Source organism: Denticeps clupeoides, chromosome 19 (assembly GCF_900700375.1).
Source record: "Denticeps clupeoides chromosome 19, fDenClu1.1, whole genome shotgun sequence".
NCBI classification, from domain to species: domain Eukaryota; kingdom Metazoa; phylum Chordata; class Actinopteri; order Clupeiformes; family Denticipitidae; genus Denticeps; species Denticeps clupeoides.
The window spans coordinates 11,216,683-11,244,672 of NC_041725.1; the positions used below are offsets into that span (position 1 = coordinate 11,216,683).

A 27,990-nucleotide genomic window follows, 5' to 3' on the forward strand; every position below is an offset into this window, starting at 1 on the left:
AAATTTACGACATATTTTTTTTATTTCTGTTCGCTTCTGTCTACAGTTGTTCTATGTGGAATGTTGTACTACAGGCTGGGTGGAACATAATTTAAGGATAAAAATGAAAGTCACATTTTGTTGAGAATTAACAAAGGAAACAAAACCATGTAAGACGTATGTGAGAGAAACAAGAACAATTAAACAGGCGGAAAAATGAAAAGCACTATTCTGCGCAAGTATGCTTATTAAATAAAGTAAGGCAACACTCCACAAAATGATTCTCCAAACAACTGTATGAGGACTGACAGAGGCAGAGATACCTTCCAGCCTTCCTCGTGTGGTTTAGAACACTGTTCTCTATGACACATCGCATAGACAACTGACAACAAAGTCATATTTTACAGCACTCTGGCAACTCACTGCTGACATTCCACATCTGGAATCCACCCATTGTCTCGCATATGCCTGAAATCACATCAAGTCTGACCAGTCAGGTCCGAGGAGGACCGGATTGGTCAGTTGTCCAATATCAATAAAAAAAAAAACCACGCACACATACACCAGAGAATGCTTAATGGCATGAGCTGGCTGATTAAAGGCTTTCACGCACTTCAAGTTTCAACTTGAGTTTGCACTTTATATATATTTATATATTTTATTTATTTCACTTCTGGAAATCACAAGCAAAATGACTTTCACTCCATTCTGTTGTGACCTTTGACCCAGCAGGAACAGTTCGTAAGAGATGATTATCTTGAACCGTGTTCAACCTGAAACACCTGGTCTAAGAATGCCCGAAAATGGATGACCCAGACTTATAAATCCAGCTGTTAAAGATGGCAGAAGAAAATACCTCTGTTTTCCAGAGGAGTCCAAATGAAATATTTATGTTCATGATCAGTAGATGAGCTCCAAGTCCATCTGGGAGGGCTTTGGCTACTGTGTCATAACATAAAACTTTCAAATAAATAAAACATGCTCTTTAGTTTTCTAAATGACAGAGCACAGGTAATGCAGGTTCTTAATTTTCATAGTTATATATCCATATCTTCACCAAAGCAGTGCTAAGGAATGAAGCAGACCTTCCAATCAGTTACATAAGACATGTGAAACAAAAATCCTGTACTGTGCAACAACTTCCCTCATCGCATCTTCAATAGTGGCATAACGTGTGAAATCTCAGCAGACTGACATCCTTGTTAAATGAACACTGTATAGGCTCTATACATACAGTACACGCATACGTAGGAAAAGGGCCTACATACACACTATCGCAGTGTAAGCGGACGGTTCTCTCAATACCTTCAAAGGTACTAGTGATGACAACACTGACCAATAAAAAGGGCAAACGTGTAGATACAGAAAGAGTCATGGGAATAAAGATAAACTTCTTTGGCAAAAAGCAGTGTGAAATGAGTGTCTCATTTCAACTTTGTCAATAATAATAAAAAAAAGATTCTAAGACAGGACAAAGACAGAAAAAGCACATAGTGGGAATCCCTGGCGTTTGAAATAAGTGTTCAAACAGAGCATGTTCTATGAGGTTAAGGAGTAAGCAGAACACGTGTAATCACAACAAACCATCGTTTGTCTTCGTGACTGCATGGGAACCAATCGCATCTCCTGTGAGGTGACAAAGCAAGATGCCCACTTCCGGGGAACCGTGTGACCCCGTGCCTGTGATCTCACAGTCATTTCAGATCACCGGAGAGCAAAACTGTAAACAGGTCACAGTGCAAAGAAAACTACAAATTAAGCAAGCTTGGGCATCATCCCTTCTTCAGTCTTGCAGAAAATAAAATAAATAAAATCAAGCCTGGGGGACTGCCATAACTCAGACAGAGACCTTGGTGAACCCCTAACACTGGAGAACACACACATAAATAAATTGATTCTCTCTTTTGTGTCTGCTTTGTCAGCTCCACAAAAAGCATTCTTAACGGGTCCAGCATCATGGTTAAAGAAACAAGAGGCAAACAAAAAGAAAAACAGTAGTCCAGTGCTTCGAATTCAGCGCCAGTTGTCTTCAACGTCTCAAGACAGTTCTCTGCAGGCTGCTCTCCCCAACCTTCCTCCACACTACCACACCTCACAGCGGTGGCCCGAGTTCATGGGGGTGCCGAGCGGGCACTGGAAGTGCTCAGCAAACTCCGGCGAGTTAGACAGGGTTCCAATGACGCGGTATTTAGGTGGGCTGTGGGAGTCTGTCATCAAGCCCTCATGAGCACTTTCAGGGGTGCGGACAGAACACCATACCTGTGGAGAAATTCACAGACAGAATGATGTACATACAAAATGTTCAATGATGGAAATACAGCATGCACTACAAACATGCCACAGATAATTAATAATGGATAGACAGACGATTGGTTATAAAGATTCTAAAAGATCTACCAGTTCCACAGAAATGTCACAAATTCAACAAAACATTATAATAGGCACAGATCTAGTGCTTGTCTACTTAGTTATTTGTGTAGTCTTTGTGAGCAGTGGTGACCTAGCGGTTAAGGAAGCGGCCCCGTAATCGGAAGCGGCAAGGTGCCACTGAGGTGCCACTGAGCAAAGCCCTGTCCCCACACACTGCTCCCCGGGCGTCCGGTCATGGCCCACTGCTCACCAAGGGTGATGGTTAAATGCAGAGGACACATTTCCTTGTGTCACCGTGTGCTGTGCTGTGTATCACAATCACTTCACTTCACTTTAGACTTTTAAATGACAATTATAGACCAACTCAAGTTGTCGTTTTGTTGCCCCCTGGTGGAATACCTGAGAAAATCCTACAAAGAACAGCTGGTCATTGGTCAGATTTACTGCTGGCAGCCTTTTCTCTTCTCCATACCTCTGGACCCATGATTTATAAGCCTGTAGAAGATGAAACACGTTAGAACATGTAACGTCAATTATTAAAACACTCATGCCTAAACCAAAACTGGAAAGTAGCTCACGTGATATGCAGCTTTTAGGCCTCCGTTGTCAGCAATGTTCTCTCCCAGAGTCTGCTTGCCATTGATGTGCTCTCCATTGATCGTGTACTGATTGTACTGATCAACCATGCACTCTGTCCGGTTCTTAAATGCCTCCACAGAGGAGTTCTGCCACCAAGGCCGAAGGTTCCCGTCTTTGTCATATTCTCTGCCTAATAAAAGACAAAAATTTTACTATTAAGGAGTGATTCTACACTTTGAAACGGTTCTGGATACTGTCTACAAACCCATACAAACCCTGATCATCAAATGCATGAGTGAGCTCATGTCCCATCACCACGCCAATGCCTCCAAAGTTTAGAGCTCTGCATCACAACCACATACACAGTTGAATTAAACACAAACGCATCGCCGTGAAGACCAAGGTCAATGCAAAAATAGCAGAAATAACTTCACCTAAATACGTAACTAAATATAAATATACCTCAGAAAATATAAAACATACCTCAGAAATCTAAAGCCATAAAAAATCCCATTTTACAAAATACCAGTTTTATTTGTTCCCTACTAAAATGAAGTCACTCAAACATTTACTTAGGGTGGTCATGGGCATAGAAAGGTGCCTGAAGAATTCCAGCTGGAAAGACAATATCATTTTTTGTGGGCATGTAGTATGCGTTGACGGTAGGAGGTGTCATGCTCCATCTGTAGAGAAGAGAATATTCTGTTATACAAAATTGACCACGCCCACGAAAACGTTGAAAAAACTTGTCCTATAATTTATATCTATAATCTATAATTTCAGAACAAAAACAACATTTTTAAAATAAAGCTTTTCAATTATAATTATAATGCAGTTTCATTTTGAACTATTTTGTAATGCTAATTTTCCAGATCTTTTGGTTATTGGGGGTTGAAATTATTTTTCCCCCACTGTATATTCACGGTGGTCTGTAAACACTCACTGGTCTTTGTTGGGGGGTTTCCTCAGCTGGTCTGCCATTACACGAGCAGAGAAGTTGTAGAAGTTCAACATGTTCTGGAAGAAGTTGTCATCAGAGACATCATACTACAAAGTAAAAAAAGAACAAGAAGCCTTGAGTCACAATGCAAGTCTGAATTACTTAAAAAAATTGTGCTTCTGTCGAGGTGCATCTTCATTTCATTTTATCACCAATGATACCTGAGAGCATTAATCAGTTTTTAAAAAAATGTTTCCATGAGAGGCTTTGCCTCAGAGGTTTTAATGCTCATGTTTCAGAGGGTTTGTACTCTCATTCTGAAACCTGAGCATTAAAACCTCTAAACTTGCCTTCTTCATGAGACTATATAATGGACCTAATGGTTTGCTATAATATTCTGTATGGACTCAGTGACTCACCCCATCATACACATCATTCAGCTCTTTAGGGTCCAGGATAAATTCAGGAAAGCCAATCATATCATAAATAGCATCTGCCTGAATGAACAGGGAACTGCTGTTACCAAACAGGCTTACATTAAACATGAGATTCTTGTAATGTACTGCCAAGGCCAAACACAGCCTCACCTTGTCCTTGGCAGCCTGCCTGGTCTGTTTGTCCATCCAGCCAAGGTTGTCCAGGGAGTCTTTAAAAGCGGCACGTATCTCATTGATCATCTCTTCTGCCTGCGGTTGGAACAAAATCACTAAAAGCAAAATGCATTTTGCAAAACGCACGTGCACTAAACATACCGATCACATGGGGGCAGCACAGGACCTCTCATTTAAGAGAATCAGATCACGCAGCAACAGGACACTTGCAACTAAGCAAATTCGTAGCGCAGTGCACAGTATACAATACACTTGAGTGGCAGAGGTGGGAAGACTCACAATGTCCTTGCTCTCTTTGTCAAAAGTGGCTTTTACAAACAGTGCACCAAGGGCAAATCCCAGAGTGTCATCTGTGTTCCCGATGCAGGTCTGCCACCTGGGTGTGCAAGACTGGATGGACACACACAAATAAGTAATACAAAAAAAACCACCAAAAAAACTAATTTGGAGACTTTTCAATATTCAATAACTTCCTATTCAATAACTCTACAGCTCCAGATGTCAAGAATAAGTCAATCCTCTAAAAATGGCTAAACGTCTAAGCTGTGTTACAGTAAAGCAGGAAAGCATGGACAATAAATCTTGTCCCACTCACGTACTAATGCTGTCCTAATGCAAATGAAACCAAAGATGAATAAAACATTCACGGTCCGCAGGCTAACAAATGCAGACACATACTTTTTTGGTGCCATAGAGACTCTCCAGCAGTTTATCCTGGGCATTCTCAAAGCGCTGGTCCAGACTGGGAACGCCCTTCTGCACCAAGTTCCACATCATGTAGTTATTAAGCAGACTGCAGGAGGAAAGTGACAGGAGACGATTCTAAATGAATGCAACAAGTAGAATTTTATTTTTATGGGCCTATATAGATTTTATTTATAAGGGCCTATATATGTTTGTGTACACCATGATCCTGTTCAAGCTGATAACAGTTAAAAAAAAAAGATTTATATCTATACAATGTCTATGATATTGTATAAAAAATACACTATTACTGTGAAAAAACACCTAAATACTGCTGCATGTTTTAAGATGCTTTCATTTTGACCCCCACATTTCAGAGCTGTAGTTTGTATTTCGTGTTATGGTTATGAGCTTAATTATTGTATGCATTGCCATGCATAATCTTTGCCGTGTGACTACTGCTTTGTGTGAAATATGTATTAACTGTGTTCAGTGTTTCCTGTTTAACACAAACGACAATTGAGAGGTGAAGGTATCTAACCAGTCAAACTGAACCGACTACTGCAGGTCGGTAAGTAAAGTACATCAATGAAAACCGGTTAAGGAGTGGTGTCTTAGTACATTCTGTTTTATTGTACCCGGGCCGCACAGATTGTGTATTCGTTATAAAAATATAATTTGTTGAGGTAACCGTAATGATTTTGTGCTTATTTGCATCCAGATTGCTCACCAAGGGTGATGGGTTAAATGCAGAAGACACATTTTTCATTGTGTGCACCATGTTGTGTTCTGCTGTGCTTCACAATGACAATCAATTCACTTTCACTTTTACAATGCGTTCAGTTTGGCCTTCAGTTGGCCACGTGAGAAGCCTGTCAGCACGTGGAGGACTCTTCACCTTCGGTCGGTCTTGTTTATGAGGTCGGACACCTGCTGCAGGTACTCCTTGGCGTAGACGACCACCGGCTCGGTGTCGTTCAGCTCCAGAGGGGAAAGGGCCGAGGTCAAGTAGTCCAGCCAATCCACAGCTGGGGCCAGGGTCTAAGAGGACAGAAGCTTATTAATTCCACCCACCCACCGAGATCAAGGCGTTCAAAACAACCTTTTAAATGCTCTATTAACCCAGTCCATCAACACTGTGATTCAAGGCCCGTGAAGACTATAATGTGAGATGATGTACTGATACTACAAGGCGCACAATGTTAAGAATGAGAATGAGTGAGATGAAAAGTGACTGTATCCAGAGGGCTCAGTTCTTCCTGCCAGGACTTAAAAGCGAACTCCTCTGAACAGACACACCACCAAAGACAGCATGAACTACTGCCTTTTTCTGTGGCCAAGAGCAAAATTCATAAATATGTAAAAGAGTCCTTTTTCACACAGCGCTTCCTCCAAGCTGCAGTTTCTTATCATTTGCGTCATCCATCATGCAAAACTATCTTAACTCAGAAATCCTGCATAAAAACAGAGACTCAACATTTCAAGGAAGGCATGTTTCAGTGGGTTTGCCTGCTGTAAGTTATATGCTAATGAAGACAAACGCAGACACCCCAGATCTTGACCCCATGCAATGCCCCATTCATTCAGTTTTTGTTCAGCCTCCCGGCAAAAGGTTGTCTTTCAGCAAGTAGGTCCACAATCCATGGTGACCATGAAAGGAAAAGAGCAGCTAAACCAGAACAGTGTTGGAACAGACATTAATTATCTGCTCCACGTATATTATGCTTCATATGAGAGGGAGGACAATAGAAGATCAAACATGTTCTTGTTTAATCTCTCTCACACACACACACACACACACACACACACACATCACTGTTGTACAGACAGAGGTCTCAGACATCCTCCAGCCGTTCTGCCTCTGGGATTGTTGTTCTGGACTCCTGCTCTTGTACAACCACCCACTTCCCCTCCTTGCTCAAGCCCCGGCTTACCTCCCCCATAGCGAGGGAGCTTAGCGAAGATGTGCCAACAACAATAAACAAGCCTCTATCATTACTTCCATTTGCCTGGAGGAAGCTCTGCTTTATAATGAAGAGGGCGAATGAATGGCTGCTGCTGAAATGTCATCCTGACGCTCAACAGGTGAAGGGAATGTAAAAGCGGCCTGCATCTGCCTTTATGACTGAACCACAGATGGCTCTACAGCAGAGATGAGGTTGGATTAGTCATTAGCCGTCTTGCCATTCACTGAGGGCCACACTCACACGCTCCATAATGGCCATGGACATGGAGTTTTTTTGTTTATATGGAATAAAAGGATTCAGCCACTAAACAAAACCACAGCCTTCCTCCTCTCTTTTGCAGCTGCCAGAAAAAAAGAGAGCAAAAAAATCTCTCTCTTAGCAACGATCTCCATGGAAAGGTGCTCCTGACATCAAGCTAAAACGTGCTGTAGTACATGAATGTGCAAGGTGCAAGATGTACGCCGCAGGCAGGACAAGTGTTTCCTTCTTGGCTTCCATCAGCTAAGGCTGAACCACAGAGAGTCACTACCAGGCTTCAGCCAACCGAAGCAGCGTGTGCACCAGCATGACGTGTAGCATACAGTACAGCATAGATTCATAATCCATGGGTGTACCATCACCGGTGGCTTCTGGATAACAGCCCGGCGGCCTGAAGGCTCTGTTAGATGTGTGACAGGCAGCAGTGCCCAGGGGCTATAGCTTTGCGTCCATTCAGGGGCAGTGGTGGCCTAGTGGTTAAGGAAGCGGCCCTGTAATCAGAAGGTTGCTGTTTCGAATCCCGATCTGCCAAGGTACCACTGTGGTGCCACTGAGCAAAGCACCATCCCCACACACTGCTCCCCGGGCGCCTGTCATGGCTGCCCACTGCTCACTCAGGGCGATGGGTTAAATGCAGAGGACAAATTTCACTGTGTGCTGTGCTGCTGTGTATCATGTGTGACAATCACTTCACTTTCACTTTCACATTTAGTGAACTAAAAATTAACGTTCTGCTATTTTGGAGGAGATGCTAAAATCATATCTTGAGCAACAATGCAAGCAAATATAAATGTTTCTGGATTTTTAGACTATATTAATAGTGCCAAGTTAATTATTCTGAGGCTATTTTTGAGTGCAAGTTGCGTTGCATTTCAGGCTGTTTAACACATTCTTCCAAAACAGTCTACAAATGCCATGTAAGCACATTGACTAAGTGTGCATTATGTCCAAAAGTGTCAAACATGCACACTTAACACAGACACACCTGTAGCTCAGCTATAGTGATCTTGTGGTAGATTTTCTCCTCATCGCGACGCTCGTCCTGCGGCACAGTGATGTTGGCGAGGGCTGTTTCAAATTCCAGGATCTCCCGCATTTGGACCTGAGTGGAGTTCTTTTCTCCGCCAAGCAGCATCCCAAGCTCCACCATGTAGTCCAGGTAGGCCTTCAGCACCTACAAATAAATAGAAGAATAGACAAACAAATTAATACATACAACATCTGTAATGAGACTTAATGGATGAAAATAAAATAAATATTATGATAAAATAAATTATAAATATATTAAAAATATGATTATAATTTAACTGTTAGGGTGTACTAACCTTATCATTTGCTGTCTTGTTGAGGTAATAATCCCGAGAGGGCAAGAACAATCCTGATTGGTCAACCTGTGTAAGTAAAAATTCACACTCAGCCCATACATTGATGTGAGGAACCCTGTAACCACAGGTTACATATAAGAAATAATTTAAGAAATAAAGCAGCCAAACAACGTCTTTCCTGCATAGGTCAGAAATACCAGTTAGGAAATGTTAATATTAACAACCATACTTGAATCACATTGCTGTTTGAGTTCTTTGGGTCCACACTGACTCCAATGGTGAAGAAAGGTTGGGCACGGTATGGTCCGGACACAGTCTTCAGAACCTCCATGAAGTTGTCTTTATCCCATGGGCCTGTGATGTTCCAGCCACCTGTCTGAAGACAAACAAAGTGTTTACAATAACATGATACTATATGATTTGACACAAAACAGAGTATATTGAAGCCTGTGTCTGGATACAAAAGGAATGGGTTACTTGATCCTGAAAAGTTTCTGTTTCTTTCCGAAAACAATGTTACTTATTGCTTAACAGAAATAACTGGTGCTTGATCTCTTGGTTTTAGATCTGGGTTATCATCAGGTCACAAGCTGGCATACTGATTAAACAGAGGTCATATATACAGGATATATATATATATATATATATATATATTCCATTTTTCTCCACACAAGAAACAGTCATCAGCCCACAGGGCATTATTCTCCTTTACATTAGTGGGTGGGCACTGTGTGCTTAGCACAATAAAAGACTATTGGAAGCCCTGCATGTGAAAGGGTACAATACAGTCATTTGAGGAAGCAAGCTTATTCCAAAACAGGCCCATTTCAGTTATGACAAAGGACTCTATCATATCACAATAGCACGGCAGGGTGGGGGATGCCTCATTGTGGATGAGTGTGTGTCATCAGTACTGGGGAATAATGCTCTATCCCCCCACAAAGTTAAAGTTCAGTTAAAATCATGGGTCACCCAAACACACAGACAAGATTTATGGGTACAGCGTACCCCTGTCACTACACATCTCATCTCACTCAGTCCAAAGCCAGCACTCCACCAACCACCATCTGTAGTGATTCAAATATGCCAAACATAACAATATGGCAGTGGGAGTATCTGATCAGTCATTTGATCATACACTACCTGTCAAAAGTTTGGATGCACCTACAACAACAACAACATTTATTTCTTATATAGCCCATAATCACATACAGTATGTCTGTATGTGATGGTTAAAGAGGCTGAGATTTTGAAGACTCTGGAGCAAAAAACATATTTAGTATTTATATAGCAGGAGAAAGTGAAGTATGTTTGATGTTTCTCCAGAGTCACCTATCTTTACGTTCATGGCTGCTTTGTTCACTATATTGTCATCGTCAAATGCCGCTTCATGAGATGCTCATTAACATGATTGAATGAGAAGAAATGCTGCCATCACAGCAAAAGCTCCCAGATTTGGAGTGACGCAAACGTTCCCTTTTTCCCTTGTTTGCTATTTATTTTTATTTCTACTCAACTTATTGCACTTGATTTGACAGGCTTTATCCAGCATTTTATACAAAATAATGAAAAAGAGATCTGTCCAAAAGGGCGTCTGATAAATGCTGAAAATGTAAATGTCCATGATGCAGATGCATGACAGTAGCCTTTCGTACCCCCATACCAGTAGATGGTGCTACATGTCATCTTACCTTTGAAATCAGTTCAATAAGAGGCTGGGCTCCAAGTTCTTCAATGCGCTGCTCGTTCAGGCAGGACAGGTAATAATTCCGCGTTTTCCTCTCCGCTTCGCTGCTGGAGTTAAATGTGGCATTTTCTGGTATGGAGATAACGTGGGGGAAATGGCGGAAAAGAGAAAAATGGGGAGTGAGAAGGAAAATTGTCATTATGAGTCTGAAGGACAGGCAGTACAACATAAACACATCCCAGATGCAGAGAGTGGAACGCGGGCCAAGGCCCCAGCACAGCCTCTGCATGACTAAGCGTGATGGGAAAGGCAGGGCAAAGGGGTCATGATCCGACCCCTGGAGATTTCAACAGCTGGCTGCCAATGTGGCAGCTGGGAGGGAGCACTCTAATTGGCTACCGCCAAACATGTCCACGTCTCAGCAGCTTTGAGTGATGGGGTTGATCAGAAGGTGAGGAGAAAAGGGGAACGAAGAATGCACCAAAGCCATTTACAGAAGACAGGCCTCAAAGCTGCTGTTCTGCTGTCAGTCTCACTCCCACTGCCACACACACAAAAAATACAAACTAAGCTGCTGTTTGCCAATCATCTTGTCAGTTTATAGGACAGAGATCTGAGCCAGCTGCTGGAAAGATACACAGACCCACAAAGGTTCTATATTATCTCCTGCTATATTGTGGTATATTGATAAAATACTTGTGATTATGTACATTTGTATTAATGTACATAATAAAAAATACTACTAATAAAAATTTCAGGCATTGAAATCAAGACCGTGTGAAAAACACGTCAAGATAAGATAAACTTGAAGGTAAAATTGAGGCAAACAAAAGAGAAGGAGCAGACGATGAGGGAAAGATAAAACAGGCACCGGGCCGAATGGTCCGGAATTTCATCATGACAATGCAATACATCCAACTCAGAGCGCTGACATTATTTATGTCCACTGCAGTTGTGAAAGATGAATTACTGTATAAAAGGCAGACACAGTAAGTCAAACTTGAAAAAAAAAAACACCTTTAGGAGCATGCATTAAAAAACATAGTAGACTGGCCTCGCTCTCATCCTACCAGATTCAATTAAACAAAGTGGCTGGAAGCTAAGATATTCTGGCAGTAAATTTCCATGGGCACAGTGGCAGTCCAATTACTGGTCAGCAGGTCTAGCCCTAAGAGGCCACTTTTGCAGGGAAGAGCTGGCACAAGTCTGCATGCATTCTGCGCAATTCAACACTACTGAGGCCTACAGGGTCCTGTTAGTTTGTTTGTCAGACTTTAGAAAATGATCGACCTTCAGTCTGCATCAGCACAAAAGCTCTTGCGGTCAACATTGTAATTGTGCCCCTATTTCTATCTTTGCCTTTATATCATCAGTTATTGTCCAGGCTGGATAATTTGTAGAGAATAGAGGAGGAGTGGTAAAAAGTCACATTTTTTATTGTCCTACATCCAGATAGCCATCTCTCATTCCAGATCACCTTCATATTAAGCCAAAATAAAACAAAAAAAAGGCCAAGCAAAGAATATCATAGTCATACAATTTCCTTTACTCTAGATATTATGCCTGGGATCAATGTCTTTTTTATGAATAATCAGAAAATGTTCTAAATTATTATCAATATCAGTCTGTCAGTGTTCCCTTTTGGTGCTTAATTATGCTTGTAGCGGGAGTTGTGTAAGACGTCACCCCAAAATCTGGCATAGGTGTTTAGTTGGGGTAAGATCAGGTGACCAAAGATCAATATCTGTGTATCTCCACTGTTTATGGCATTTTCATTCTGTAAGGCACCACTTTTTTTTTTTAAGTGAAGTGATTATCACATGGGATACACAGCAGCACAGCACATGGTGCACACAGTGAAATTTGTCCTCTGCATTTAACCCATCACCCTGAGTGAGCAGTGGGCAGCCATGACAGGCGCCCGGGGATCAGTCTGTGGGGACGGTGCTTCGCTCAGTTGCACCTCAGTGGCACCTTGACAGATCGGGATTCGACCCGGGGCCACTGATTACGGGGCCACTTCCTTAACCGCTAGGCCACCACTGCCACTTCTACCAGAGAATTGTTTTATCATGGGACAAAGATGTGATTACTAAATATGACTTTAAATAGATTTGCAGTGACGTCGGTATGCTTTGTATGTTCACTTAAGACAAGAGCTGCCATTTTGAACAAATTAAAGAGAAATATGCTCTAGAGTCACGGGAGCTCACAGAGTTGGAAGGAGTTTGGCTGGAAGAACCTGATAAGATATTTTTTTTACAATTTATCAAAAATTACACTATAAAGGTAACTCCCCAGCCTGTTGGTGAAATTGTGGAAATATAAATGCAAATCATTATCATGTTTTTTGGGGTTGTCAGGTTGTTAAAACTTATTGGAAGGAAATACATAAAGCAATACAAGAAGTTTTTGGGAGCCACCTGCCCTTGCAAAGCAAAGTCCTTTTTTTGGACTCATGCCTGATGGGTGGACAAAGAGAGACAAACATTTGTTTAGTATTATGTTAGTGGCAGGCAAAAAGACACTTACAAAAAAATGGCTTTCACAGGAGAGTCCAGCATTGACCATGTGGATGGACACCATGATGGATATATGCAGGATGGAGAAATTAACTGCAGATTTGAACTCTAAGAAGGACTTGTTTGTTTTACGTTGGAAGAAATGGATAAACTATATAACACCACACAGGCCGGACTTTGATTAGCTTAACCTGAGACAATAATATGTTGTATATGTAGCAGTAACCATACTTCACTCCCTAAGTGTTCAAGTTGTCTGTTCGATTTATTTATTTATTTAATGTTCTTTGTTTCTGGAAAATAAATAAATAAAAAATTTAAAAAAAGAGATGCCTATACCTAGCAGATGTTTGAGCACAGCCTGGTTCTGGTCCCAGATGCTGTTGAAGGTGTTCCAACGGGAGCGTCCATCAGGCAGTGGGTTCTTGCGGATCCAGCCCCCACAGGCATACTGGTAGAAGTCCTGGCAAGGGTCAACACTGCGGTCAAGGGCTTCCACAATCTTACTGGCCACCGTTACACAAGCCTCGGTCAAACACAGATTGCGAGCTGGATCTGCAATAAACAGCACATTGAAAAATGATCAGTGATTGCTTAAGAAATTTTAAAAAGCCTATGAACGTTCAGAGGCAAACTGAATCCGAAAACCTACTGGTTTCCAGAGCAACACAGGTTAAAAATAGACAGAACCTAGATACAAATATGACCCAGGGCCTGGAAGATTTGTGTCTGAATAATTTCCTTTCCATTTCTATTTTAAAATGTGTGAACACACAGTTTTTGCTGAGACAGGAGCTACACCTAAAAATAAACCCAGTCCCTTCTTTCCTTCCTTTCTGCCATTTGCATCTGCCCATTCAACTTGTTATATGTCCATGCAGTAACTTCCTGCATGAATCCAGGAGGGCGAGGAACAACACCTGTGAAGCCAGCGGGGATTACTGAGCGTTGCCAAGGGAACGTAGGATGGAGGAGGTGAAGCGAGGGTTCACTGAGGGCTCCACGGGCGCCCCATTTACTCAGGGAGTAGCTGCTGTGACGGCAGGGAGTTACTGTAATCATCCCTTTACACCCCCAAATTCACAGAGTATAATAATTAAAAAAATAATGAATTAAATTTTTCGGAAAGTTGCATTTTGCAAAAGGTTTTTAAAGCGCTGAGATTGTAAAGGGCAGACGTACTCTGGTTTATTTTTAGAACCACTGCGAAAGTCACAGAAAATCTGTGAAAGCGTAGCCAGCCAGAAAACACTCGGCGCTTCACAGCAGCAGTAGAACCTTTTTTTCCCAGGCGACCTGAAAAGAATTACACGCCTCGTGCCGGCATATGTACATAAAGCATGCAGAGCCCCTCACCCCTGTTGTAGCGGATGCCCAGGGCGACCGCGCAGCCGAACAAGGCGAAGAGGGAGGCCAGGAGAAGGCCTGCCAGGACCACCTCCAGCTGCGTCCGCCGGCCCAGCGGGCCCATCAGCTGGATCCCGCCCTTCCGGAAGCCCACCTGCCATACACCCAGGCACAGCATCACAGCATCAAACTTACTGCCACTTACTGTCACACACGGCACAACATCATTTACAAAAAGACTAATTCAACCATTCAGCTACTCTTCTACTGACTGGACACATATTGTGAAAATGTAAAGACATTTAAACTGCAACATAACTGAAATTTGTTTAATTTTACCCCACAGGTAATAAAAAAAACTATCAAATTGAATGTCTTTACTTAGGAATCTATTTTGGCCTTAAATGATGAAATAACAAGAAATAGCTCCTTCTACTGAGATGAACTCCACCTCGTCCATAAACGGGTGTGCTCATGTTCCGTGTGAATAAGAATGGTGAGAGCCTGTGGGAATAGTGGGAACACTAAAACCTGCTGGCATCCCTTGAAACGCTGTTCCTTTGAAGAGGAACCTATTGTCTGCAGACACCGTTACACCCTCCATCAATCAAAGAGAGAGAGACAAAAAAAAAAAAGAGACGACAGCGATAGGTGACAGAGGTGGAGATGGCAGGAGTGGACAGTCACGGCAGCTGGGTGGTACGAGGGGAAAATCCACAAAGGATCTGATGCGGGTTGGCCTTGGGCTTTGTATGTGATTTAGTAGCCTGTCAGGGCACCTGATACGCAGTAAAATGGCTCTCGTTCATCATCTGCGCGCTTTTTAAAAATGATCTAACTTCCGCAAATCTCTGCTTGGGAAACAGATCCAGCTTCTCCTTTTTGTCAGGCTGGTAATGAATTCATAATAAATATATGTATGACATACAACTTTGGTGCAATTGTCTTCTATTGTGCTGTGTTGATTTTGCATAATAATACATATAAATGCGTGGTATAAAATATATATAAACACAGGCCGGAGTCTCAGCAGCTGCGTTTTTCGAGATATGAGAAAATCATTTCTACATTTTTGAAAAGGAAGTTGTGTCATGTTTGCCTCTCCCACTTCCTCCCCTGAGCACTAACCCCTGACCCAACACTGACCTCCACGCTGTCTGGTGAGATTGTCCCGTCGGCCGGGATGTCTGCCACCTCCTCCTCCTCGAACGTTGCACGCTTGTAGTTGGACATCTGTGTGGAGGAGAGGAAAGCGTGTGGAATGAGGACGAGACAGATGTGCCATTCTGACATTAAAAAGCTGAGTTTCGCGGTGAGCTGTGAAAATCCGTGGCCCGGGGCCAGGGGCTCAGCACAGTGCGCAGCTGCTGAACCACATGAAAGGGCTGAAGACGTCATGCACCAGAATCTACAGACACCCGTGTGCAAACACGGTGAAAAGCGTACCCGTATTTTGCCCGGATCGTGAAAAAAACGCGAACATTTATACTCATATGTGCTGCTTAACACAGTTTCTGTCAGATATCAGATGTTTTCCCCTGTATTCAATAACAGTGCCACATTCATTTATCTCTGCGTGCTAGATAGATACTGCCTCTTTCTCTCTCTACATAGCATCTGCATGTCACTTTAACAAGATACATGACATCACCACCAAAGGTCATCCGGAGAATGCAGCGAGACGCATACAGCACTCGCGCCGCATCAAACCTCGTCCTGCCCCGACACCAGGCCTGCTCAGCCCCACATGTCCCCCCTCATCGCTCAGCACAAACCTGCTCGCCACTTCAGACTAAACACAGCAGCGCCAGGAGGTGGGCCCAAATCTGGATGTTTATCTCAGCTTCTCAGGTTAGAAGCAACACTCACACCCATCCACACGCAACCAGAGGCGCGCACACACACACACACACACACACACACACACACACTACTAGTGTCTACTGATAAAGTTAAGCCAGATCTTTAAACTCTGGGAAGTCTGTTTTGTATGAATACCTAGGGAAAACAAGTCATAAGTTCAAACCCCACTTGCTACCACTGTGTCCCTGAACAAGACACTTAACCCTGACACATGTCTCCAGGGGGACTGTCCCTGTCGGTACTGATTGTAAGTTGCTCTGGATAAAACCGCCTGCCTTATACTGCTCAATGCAGGTCTCGTCTCGTCTCACTCACCACGTCTCGTCTGGACTGCACAAGATCGCTGAAGGAGTCCTGTGGTATCTGGCACCATCTCGTTAAGATCAGATCTGATTTGACGGTGGGGCCTCTGTGGATGATACTCGCTTTTCCAGCACATCCCACAGAAGCTTGAAGGATCTGGAGATCCCTTCCTAAACAGTTTATGTAGTGCGGCAGGTTGCACTGTCCTGCTGAAAGGGTCCATGGACCCTTCATGAGTCTACTTGCCCAGAACATTTCATTGCCAGCTTGGTTACATCACATCTCTTCTCCAGAAAAGCAACAAACACAGACCTGGCCCTACACACAATCTAACACTGCTCCAGATCCATGTGTGGATTCCAACGCTGTTAACTTACAGCTCGATGAGGTAATTATTCCAACCTTACTGGCCACTTTAGAATAACAAGGGGAATTCATCACCTCTTGTGGAGCCCATAGCTCTGCCTATGGCAGGATCTGAAATTAATTTACTTCTTCTAAGTTACCTGTGAAGCAGTTACACTGAAGACCATGTGGTTACATAGGAACAGGATGTGATCCAGGATCTGAACTAGAACACACCCATACATACACACACACACACTGACAGCAACCAGTGAACCATTGCAAACAAACCTCAACAATCCTAATTATTCTGGGGTCGACTGTAAACTATACACAAATCTTCATCCTTCTGAATTTCATTTTCTCATCCACCCCTGTAAATTTTTGCTCGCTGGGGACAAAGGAGCCTGGGGGTGGATCCTAAAGATCTGCGAGCTCAGGGCCACCCAGAAGAGCTTCCTGACTCGCTGCAGTTCATGGAAAAGTAGAGGGAGTTCTGGTGCTGATGCCAAAACCTCTGACATTTCCCCAGAGAGGTCTGGATGGGAAGCCAGGATTCCTCTGTGTCCATCCCAGTGCCTACTTAGGAAACAGAGGTCGTCATGGATGAAAAGAACCAGCCCTTCTATCTCATGACACGTCTTTAAAAAGTAAAAAAAAAAATCACACCCATACTCACAAACACAAAGACACATTTGTAAAACTTGTAAAACACGCACTCTCATCTTCTTACAATCTCGTCTTCACTCACCCCACGCCTGAGGCTCAGTCAACGTGGTTTGTCAACGTGCTGACATGTAGTGATGGCACACGATGACGCACCGCAGAATTGTCCATTTTTAATGACACAGGATGTGGTGATGGAAGAGACCAACCTTTTTCAACCTCACAGATCTGAGATGGCTGTGAAATCATGACTTAAAGTTGAGGAGAACTGATGTCTGTATAAGAGGGTGGTAGCAGCTTAGTAAGTAACACAATCACCTACGAACCAGAAGACCACAATATCACAGGTTCAAGCCCCACTTACTAACATTGTGTCCCTGAGCAAGACACTTAACCCTGAGTGTCTCCAGTGGGACTGTCCCTGTGACTACTGACTGTAAGGTGCTCTGAATAAAGGCGTCTGATAAATGCTGTAAAATGTAAATATATGTTGCGCAATGCTTGGTTGCCATGGCAACATGTGGACGTTTATATATGCTGTTCTTCAGCCATTATCCGCCTTCAGAACCCCAAGATCTTTGCGTTGCAGAAACAATGTTGATGTTGGGTAGCCACAGTGCTGATGCTCACAGAACATCCATGGGGCGTGAGAGAGAGGACTGGCAAATGCAGCACAGATGACACAGGTTGTGGTTTTAATCAGAACATGAACGCACGCACTCACTCCCCCTCCAGTGCATGCACACGTTATCTTCCTCTAAACCCAGCCTTTCACATCAAACCCAACGGCCCACTTCCTTCCCATGTCCCAGAAACAGTATGGCTGTTCTCCACCTTGCACTCTTGTTTCCCTTTTTTGTGTCATCTATATACTGCATTTAATTCCTGATGGGGAAGTTACCAAACCCCCCGACTGGTAGATGTTTGAAAATGTGTCTTCTGAATAGGAAAAAAGCAAACTGTGTGTCCTGAAGCACCTTCAACAGGATGAATAATAAACCTGCTTTTGAGTGCAGAATGGGTGGCGATCCCTCTCTGCCGTTAATTCGCATCTTGTGGCACTCGTGGCCGTTCAGTTTGAGTGGTGCAGTTTTTAAATTCACCCCAATTTTTCATTCTCAGTTCCTGCCTTTCCATTTATCGCAAGCTATTGGCCCATGTTTTATGGAGCTAAATAAGATGTAGCGTGTGAAGCATGTTTGTCAACATCACATAAATTAGTTCACCCATCAGAATTGTTAAGTTAATGAACTGATCTGAATCCGTACAAGTGTAGAAGAGGTATTACGAGGACATTCACATTATGCTAAAATTGCCTGAATCTACACAAATCAAGAAAACCAAAAAAACCCACAATGCATAGCTTGTGATCTCATTTTATACAAGATGGTCCAGACCAGAGTTTGTATTGTGCGTATGTGTGTTCCTTATTTCCTAAAGGCAGAAATGTCCATACACAGTTGCGTTGTTAATGTTCGTGCTAATACTTAATACTTGCGTCCGTACTCTGTGTCGAAACCTGTAGCGTGTACTCCTTACGACCAGTCGGAGTCCGTGTCGAGGCCACAAACTAATAAATGAATGATTACCTGATCTCGCAACACTGCCCCTATAAAATTATGGAGGTATTGCATCCGTATCTGTACACGATACGGACCTCGGCCGGAAGTACGTACATACGTACGTAGTTAACAGCACGTATATTTCTGCGTTAAGTGCATTCACCGGCTGTCTCTAGGATAAATGTCTCTTGTCTCCGCTGTGTCGTTGTGTGTATTACCTAGTCCTCGTTTGTTCATCCTGTGCCATCTATTGCGGTGTATTGAGTACTATGTTTCATTAGTAAACCCTGCCCCCCCCCCCGGTCTGTGCCATGTCACCACCGCCATGCCGACACTGTCAACCTTTTTGTGTGTTTTCGTAGAATCTTTTAGGGAATTTGTCACACACTGGTTTTATGTAAATTCATTCTTTCTAATATTGCTTTACCACTATGTGATAAGGATTTGACCGGCCGCAGGCGTTCCGGGAGGCTTATGGACTCAGACTCTGCTTCACTGGCTGGTCGGGAGGTCAGACCACCACTCATGCAAGTTCATTTTCTAGTTCTCCCACAGACAAATAATGAACGTCGAATATTGCGCTACTTGCCCTAAACAAACATGCCGGCTTGAAGCAGAGCAGCGTCATGGCCCCAGCGGCACGTTTTAAATTGCAACGACCCAGACAGGCCGTTCTTCCTCGGGGGCACAATGCTGAAATCAATATTGTGTTGATTTATTTGCGCATGTTGGTGAGGGAGACAGGACGCACTAAATCACAACGGCACTTTCCTGCTGCGTCACACTCCCTCTCCTCCTCCCCTGCATCGACTGTTTGGAGCCAGATCATCCTGCCGCCCCACCGCCATAGCAACCAACTCTCCTCAGCCGCGTCAGCTGCGGCGCGTTCAAATGAAAGCAATGTGTTCTGGGCCGCCTCACACGCCGCCTGATTGGTCAGCGTGTGGCCAAGCAGCTGTGGGCGCACCAACATGGAGGTCACTGCCAGAAAAACAGCTGGAGGGGTCCGGGTGATGGAGTGGGGTGGGGGCTTACTGGAAATGGAACCACGGAGAACATTTCCCCAAACTATAAAGGCCTAAAACAGTAAACAGTTGTCAGAAATGGTCGCGGCAAAGGGAAACGTGGCGCTAATTTTACATTTACAGCATTTATCAGACGCCCTTATCCAGAGCGACTTACAATCTGTAGTTACAGGGACAGTCCCCCCGGAGCAACTCAGGGTTAAGTGTCTTGCTCAGGGACACAATGGTAGTAAGTGGGATTTGAACCTGGGTCTCCTGGTTCACAGGCGAGTGTGTTACCCTCTAGGCTACTACCATCCCCTAATGAGAGCGAGCGAGGGAGGCCGACTGTTCTACAGACCATCTACAGTGATCGAGTGTGATCTGGGACGATCTCAGTGGCCATTTTACCCAGCATGAGCGGTGCAGGCTGGGAAGATGTCTGACAGAAACGTCACTAACAGCTCCACGGTGAGGGGGCATGGTCTCGCGCGGTGGGCCGGAGAGTAAACAGACGAGCGAAGCCCTCGCGTCTGTTTAGATTAGCCGGTGCGTGTTTATGATCGCACATTGCGTGTCAGAGCGGGAGGGTGAAAAAAGAGCGAGGGACAGGCCGAGACATTATCCATGCCTTGGGAAAGCGAGGGGAAGGGAGAGGTTTTCCCGGGTTTGCGGGAGTGGCGCGGAACTTTCACTGTGCGGAATGCGATTGTTTGATGTGGTTTCCTGTGGAGTGTTTTCGAAAGGAAGCGGCATCACGGCGACGGTATGGCAGGGCTCACCTCTGCCCCCGAGAGTGGTATATATCTCTCACCCCCCACCAACCCCTGCACCTTGCAGGAGACCTCAACACACACACACACACACACACACACACGAACATCCAGATTACGCGAAGGTGAGATGAATGTCATCCAGTTCCAGATCGAGAGCAGCAGGTGAAGCACCAAGAGATAAAGATAAAGATGGTGAGAACCAGGAACAGTGCTGATGGAGACAGTCAGGGAGGTCCTCATTCTCCACAGTGAAGGTGTTGGGGTGGTAGTAGCCTAGTGGGTAACACACTTGCCTATGAACCAGAAGACCCAGGTTCAAATCCCGCTTACTACCATTGTGTCCCTGAGCAAGACACTTAACCCTAAGTTGCTCCAGGGGGACTGTCCCTGTCACTACTGATTGTAAGTCGCTCTGGATAAGGGCGTCTGGTAAATGCTGTAAATGTAAATGTAAATGTACAGACATTTAGACGCCAGCAGATGTGCGTGATGTCACAAAGCACACATAATCACATCTCACACACACACACACACACACCCACAAACACACACAGCCTCCAGCTCAAACAGAAATCCCCAAAACGTTAGGTGTGTTTACATGCTTTTACAGCAAAAAAATGGAATCAGGTAACCAGACACAGCTGAGGAAGTAAAGAAGTGCTTTATCCCGCACAATGATACTACTACGATCAGGGAAAACTCTTGTCCTCTTCTTACTTTGGGGTCATTTTGGCTCAAAGGTCAATCCAGTGGACCACCCAGACGTAATCAGAGTCCCACACACGTATTCGCAGCAGTGAGGCATCGTGGGAGAGCCATCTTCCTTAATCACCTGGTAAGAAACTGCAGGAAGGGGGTGGCCTGAACAAACAGCTCTCATGGGAAATCCAGATGTCAAACGCAAAGGAGGGAATGCTGGGAAACTGAGCTGGGAAATCAAGCTACTGTCATCATTTTCACACAACACACAACGTCATTTTTTATATGAAAAATTATATTGTGACCAATTTTATTATCTGAATCCTATCACACATGTATTTTCTCCCCATGCGATGAGGGAACTTTATGGCCAGCACTAGTATTATATGTATAAAATCTGTTGCATGATTATGTTTGGGGTAAAATGCTGTTCTGCTGCTCCACAGGGATGAACAGAGAGGTGAATGAAAGAGGAGAAGAGGCGAGCCCCCATCGACGCCCCGGCGTATCCCCTGCTGCGGCTGCTGTGCAGAGGAAGTCAGGGTTCAGCAATCTGCCTCCACTCTGCTCTCAATTCACGACCTCCCTGACTGAGAGGACGAGCGCTGGCAAGGCAGCCATTAACACACACACACACACATACAGACTCCAACAAGTCTCTCTTATTATCGCTCTTAAACACACACGCAACTCTCATAGAAACTCTCATTAAAATTAATTCACGCACACGTATAAACAACAAACATATCTGGATTCAACATTTACACATACACATACAAACCTTTACATAAAGACACAACCTCTCAGATATAGAAACCACACACATACCTGTAATCATACACACACACACACACACACACACACACAGTGCCCCCATCATTCCACCACAGTCCAGCATGGCTGTCAACAGCCCCACTAATGGGTGACAAGCCCGGCCGTGTGGGAGGGAGAGAGAGAGAGAGAGAGAGAGAGAAAGAGAGAGATGCAGCATCATGTACATACCTTAACACCCCACAAACTCACCACCCTTCCCTCTGACTCCCTCTGGCCGTCCTGTCCCAGTGTGCCTTGTGGCTCTGTGTTAATGTGAGGTGCTCGTAACTGGGCACACAAAAGCGAGCGAGCGGGGGAGAGGCAGAGGGAGGGAGGGAGGGAGGGGAGGGAGAGAGGAAGAATGCGAGAATGAGAGAAAGCTGACAAACAGCATGAGGAGGGGGCAAAGGAGGGCAAACAAGTGGAAGAGTGAGGGAGGGAGGACAGACGGCAGTGAAGAAGAATGAGAATTTTTCAGTGAAGGACAGAATGAATTTGACCAGGGCTAAATGCTTGAAGAGACTTGTAGGTAGAAGTTTTTTTTGATGGAGTGATAAAAAAAGGACACAAGATGGACAGCCCAAATAAGCTAAATGCCGGAGGAAGGCTTTTTTTTTACTTTGTGTTGCCAAGTCCACTTCCACTCACATTATTGTAACAGGAAACAGAAAGTTCTGAAAGGAGACCGAACGTGTCTTCTTCCTTGAGAGTGAAGCATCTGTCCACACCCAGAGGAAACCATGATGTTTCTAATGAGACTCTGGCTGCGTCCCCATTCTATTCCCCGCCATTCATATGGGTTTGATTGAGCAGGGCTGCTGTATCACCACACCGCCACCAGAGGGCGGCCCCACTGAAAGCTTCGCTGTCCTTGCACAAAACCTCTATTATCTTGTCTCCTGACAACCGCACTGAAAGTGTCCCTAATTCAGTTAGCCACTCCAGCACACTTCACACGACCGAAGCCTGGGAGCTGCGCAATAACAACCTGCAGACACGTCTCTTTTGTTATGTAAAGCTTACGTAAGCTGCATTGGCCCGATGCAGGCTTAAAATGTAAAGGTGATTTATCTTTACCGTCTGAAAACTTTACAGTGCCGTGCACACTGGGAAATCTCTTAACTGAGCTATTCATGTTACAGTTTTGCTGAAAGGACCTAGAAGAGCCTTTATTCATTTTTCTTTTTCCCCCAGTGGTGATATTTCACACTGGTAATGTACTGATAATCAAACGTACAAGAGGGAAATCAGAATGGCCAAAAAAATTAAAATGATTTAAGCAGTGACTTTCTGTTTACACTGTGACTTGAGAAAGCATTATTAGATGGGAGTCGGCGATGTTCGACTTTCCAGAGGAATGGCTAAAGTGCTGCAATAACCTGCGCTGCCTCACACCACCAAGTTCTGCGTGCGTGGATTTGCACGCTCTCCCCTTGTTGGCATGGGATTCCTCCGGTTTCCTCCCACCCCAAAGGCATGCACACCAGGCGGACTGGCGACTCTAAACTGACTGTAGGTGTGAGTGTGCAAGTGAGTGGTGTGTGTGTGTGTGTGTGTGTGTGTCCTGTGGAGGGTTGGAGGTGGCAGTTACCAGAGTAACCAGACTAAGAGGTCATGTATAGTGGGTGAGGGTGTAGCATAGCATACATACTACAGTATATCTGTGCCCTTTTCACATGATATACGTTATCAGGACGTTATTAGCACGTTTCTTGAAACTCTTTCCCTCACACATGGGTTTAAACAAACACAACACGTTTTACTGCTGTTCTGTTAACAATAAGTTATGTAATAAGTGACACAGGCCAAAAAAAATCAGCGCGGCGCACAACAAGAGTAAATGTCGTAAACATTATGAGAACATCTGAGTCATAAATAACCCACCCTACAATTTATTTCAACATAAAATTGGTCTGAGGTCGAGGTCTATGCCTCGTAGAATATCACTGATAAGACTCCTTGATTGCGAATAAAAGGAGTCCGGAGCCTAATATATATTTTTCGCCCCCTTGTGGTCTCCGAATGCTTCTAATCCAGACCACGGTCAAATGATGTGTCTCTGCGTCAAAATGTCCCGAAGATAATGTAACACTAAGTCATTTATACCTAATTGATATTAAAAGAGCATAATGTAATGTTTTGATGGCATTATGTAAGCTGATGCCAGCCATGCTGACTTCAGTGTGATTCGATGGGCCGGAGTGAGCAGAACGACCAGCAGGAAGCTGGGAGTCATATCGCTGACCACCTGGTGGAGATGCAAGCTGGTACTTTTTTAGTAAGGCTTCACTGATCCGCACCTACCGTATTGGGCATTGGGAAACGGTACAAGGGTCCTCACAGGTCATATAGTTTGAAATCCGGCCCAGCAGGACACGTGCACAGCTCTTTCACTGCAGATCAGCAAATCCCTGAGAGTCCCTGCGGCGTTCCTCCCAATTTGGACCCCGTCTTGATCCCTATCTGGGTCAAATTAACTCAATAAAATGAGCACACATTTAGCCTCCAGTAAGTGAGTCTGGAACATGTGAACAAAGGAAACAACAGCAAAAGCACAATGCTGGACGTCTCACATGACAGCGACGCGTAAATCATTATCCTTCTCATCATCTGAGGAAAAGACATGCTAATTCGCAACACATTCATCCACATCCATTACCGCTCGGGATCAAAGCGAGACGTTTTAAATCAGGGATAATAAAAGAAAACAGCTTGACAAATCCCTTTGTACCGATTCCTGAGTCGCATCTGACCTCAATTAGTGCGCTTAAGAAGAGAAATATGTCACGGTGCCTGTTTGTGGATGTTTGTGTGTGTGTGGAGGGGCCGGCATGTGTTTGCACTGTCATGCTCGGTTACCCTCTCTCTCTCTCTCGCTCTCTCTCTCTCTCTCTCTCCCCCCCTCCTCTTCCTCTGCCCTCCCCTGCCTGTTGTTCCCTTCTGTGCATCATCAATTAAAGAGAAGACCGGAGCACAGAGACAGAGACAGAGAGAGAGAGAGAGAGAGAGAAGTCTTCCCCAGGGAGCCGGAATGACGTCACTTATCTGGGCATCAAGGTTACCTCACTCTCTGCGCACAGACGAGAGGAAGGAGGGCGAACGGATGAACGAAAGAGGGAAGGAAAAGGAAAAACGGCAGGGCGGGTGAGCGTAAGTAGAGTCAGAGCCGGATGGTCAGCTTTACGGCGGACGGTCTGCGTGTCTTCAAAAGAGGGGAAATATTAGCGGGCGGGGTGAAGGGCCCTCGCTGCGGCGCTGCCCTTTTGAACTGGAGACCATCGCATCGACAATCACGGCCTTCTTCTCATCTTTTTTTTCCTTTCGTATCAGTGTCTCTCTCTCTCTCAAACTCACACAAAGACGAGGCTTTCATTCCACTTTAGATCCTGTAACATCTCCACGAATCCACTGATGACTTCCGCTGCACTGTGGGAATAAATGACATTTTTCAATTAAGAAGCGTGTCTTGGGGACGTTCCCTCGAAGCACAATCACGACGGGGGCGACAGAGGTAAACATGCGAGCGCGGCCTGAGCCATGTGATGCCAAACCAGACGGCCCCCGCCCTGCCCCGCCCCCTTCCCTCTGGCCATTTCAGGTACTGCAGTGCAGATCTGGCTGAATGTTAAAGGCGCTGGGTGAGGACCCCCCCCCCCGGCCTAGATGGGGACCGACACGCTGCACGCCACGGCGCCCCGACCACGGAGGTTTTAGTTACACTGTTTACCCACCAGTCTGCATCGTCCATCGACCTGTTTGCGGGAGTTTGAGTTTCACTGTGTCAGTGTGTGAGCTGGCGAGGAAAGTGGAAGGTAAAAGAGTATATATACACACACACACACACAACACACACACACACACCACACCATTCATTTGACTGGACAATTACATAAGCTCTCCGCAAATAAATTGCAGGATCCTTGCACTGGAACCGTGCCTCTTCTGCATCCGCCGCGCAGCCTGGTACGGTTCCGCGATTATACGGTGATAATAAAGCTCCCAGCAGAGTGTTTTTATGTGTTTTATATATCACAGCACAGCTGAGCTCACACGAAGCACAGCCGGCACCTTCATCGCGTCCCCTCGCCACCTCCGTCACCCCCGCGTTCCCCTCGGCTTCGACCGCGCGCACACACAGTCTCGGCGGAGGCAGGAAGGAGCGGCCGTCTCCACGCAGGATACACCCCTGCTCCCCAACCCTGGCCAGGGCGCCCAGGTCACCCAGTGGCTGAGAATATCGTCTCAGGGTCCCGGCCTTTCCCACCACGCCCAGCGCTGGGGAGCACAGTGCCCCCTACAGGATCCCACTTTCTATACAACTAAGTTCTATGTTTTGTCTTAGAGCACATGTGAATATTTGGGGTGGTAGAAGACCACAAGGTCACAGGTTCAAACCCCACTTTAGTCAGTCCCTGAGCAAGACATTTATCCTTGCGTGTCTCCAGGGGGGGACCGTCCCTGTAACTGCTGGATAAATGTCGTAAATGTGAATCCAACAGAAACTCAGCTCGGCCTATTCATTCACTTTCTTTAGAGAATTAAGTGCAAGGTGAGGCCACTACAGAGCTACTGTCACTTGGGGCAGTGGTGGCCTAGCGGACAGGGAAATGGACCCGCAATCGGAAAGGCCCACTGCTCACCAAGGGTGATGGGTTAAAAGCAGAGGACACGTTCCACTTCTAATTCGACTCCAATTTATTTCCACCGTGCTGGACATCTTTACCAGCAGGTCCCACGCGGGACACCCGGCGCGTCATTTGGCGGCTACCTGCAGACTCCTCCCCCTCGGCAGCCTGGTCGTCATGGAAACGCACACCGGCGTTTCACATGAATTACAATTATTATAATAATAATTTTTAATATATTGTTTTTGGTCCCATTACGGTCACAAAAAAAAAAAAAAAAAAAACACCAAATAAATCCACGACGCAAACACGTGCAAACGACGCTAGATTCGTGGTTGTTGTTATTTCGATTTACTGCGAGCAAGCGCGCAAACTTGATTGGAGCGAAAAGTCGCTCTTTGGGAGAGACTGCAGCCGAGATGAAGTTGAGATGGAACCCGGCGCGGTTTATTTTGTCTGCTGGAGCTGTGCGGATCCGGAACGTTCAGCTGCAACGTTGCAACGTCGCGTGTGAAAAATGCACGCCGAGCACGCAGGAGATGTATGCATCGCATCAGAGGAGGAAAAAAAAAAACACACAATCACGACGCAACGTGCATTCAAACCTGGAAGCCGATTTGGGGTCCTTGCACGAACCCAGGCGAACGTACGTTATGCAAGATGAAAGCGGCGGGACGAAACGCAGGAAATCCGTCCCCCCACGAATCACAGACAACACGAACCAAACCACATCCCCACGCAGCGCCGAGCACGAAAACACGACGGGCGCGGGACTCACGTTGTTCCGCAGGTCTTGCAGAGCCAGACTCATCGTGCAGAGAGCCGCGGCATCGGCGGAACTCTACCTCTGGCCAGCCGCCGAAGCCATCTCTGTCACGGAGCTCCGTCGCGGGCGAAGGGACAGCGGCTCGACCCGCGCCTCGGCGACATTACCTAGGCGGCGGCGACAGAAGCGTCCTCCTCCCTCCGGCAGAAACACTGGGCTGATTGTGGGAGATAACTATCGGTCCGACTCTCCCTCATTATCCCCCCTTCTCTCTCTCTCTCTCTCTCTCTCTCTCTCCC

At 45.2% G+C, this 27,990-nt stretch overlaps 1 protein-coding gene across 2 annotated transcripts; it reads right to left on the reverse strand.

The window, feature by feature from the left end:
• On the reverse strand, nt 1-27,978 carry ece2b (endothelin converting enzyme 2b). Of its 2 annotated transcripts, none has more exons than XM_028961880.1 (19): nt 27,704-27,978; nt 15,416-15,502; nt 14,279-14,423; nt 13,262-13,477; nt 10,405-10,529; nt 8,943-9,089; nt 8,714-8,779; nt 8,374-8,562; nt 6,062-6,204; nt 5,158-5,272; nt 4,759-4,869; nt 4,456-4,554; nt 4,288-4,365; nt 3,872-3,975; nt 3,501-3,611; nt 3,204-3,271; nt 2,928-3,118; nt 2,749-2,844; nt 1-2,238 (listed from the first exon to the last, which is right to left on the reverse strand). In XM_028961880.1, the coding sequence occupies exons 1-19, from the start codon at nt 27,734-27,736 to the stop codon at nt 2,062-2,064; spliced, it is 2,301 nt and encodes a 766-aa protein (XP_028817713.1). In that variant the 5' UTR covers nt 27,737-27,978; the 3' UTR covers nt 1-2,061. The 2 variants fall into 2 exon arrangements, with proteins under 2 accessions (XP_028817713.1, XP_028817714.1); XM_028961881.1 differs by lacking the exon at nt 27,704-27,978 and adding an exon at nt 22,490-22,589.
• Nucleotides 27,979-27,990: the final 12 nt, after the last annotated feature.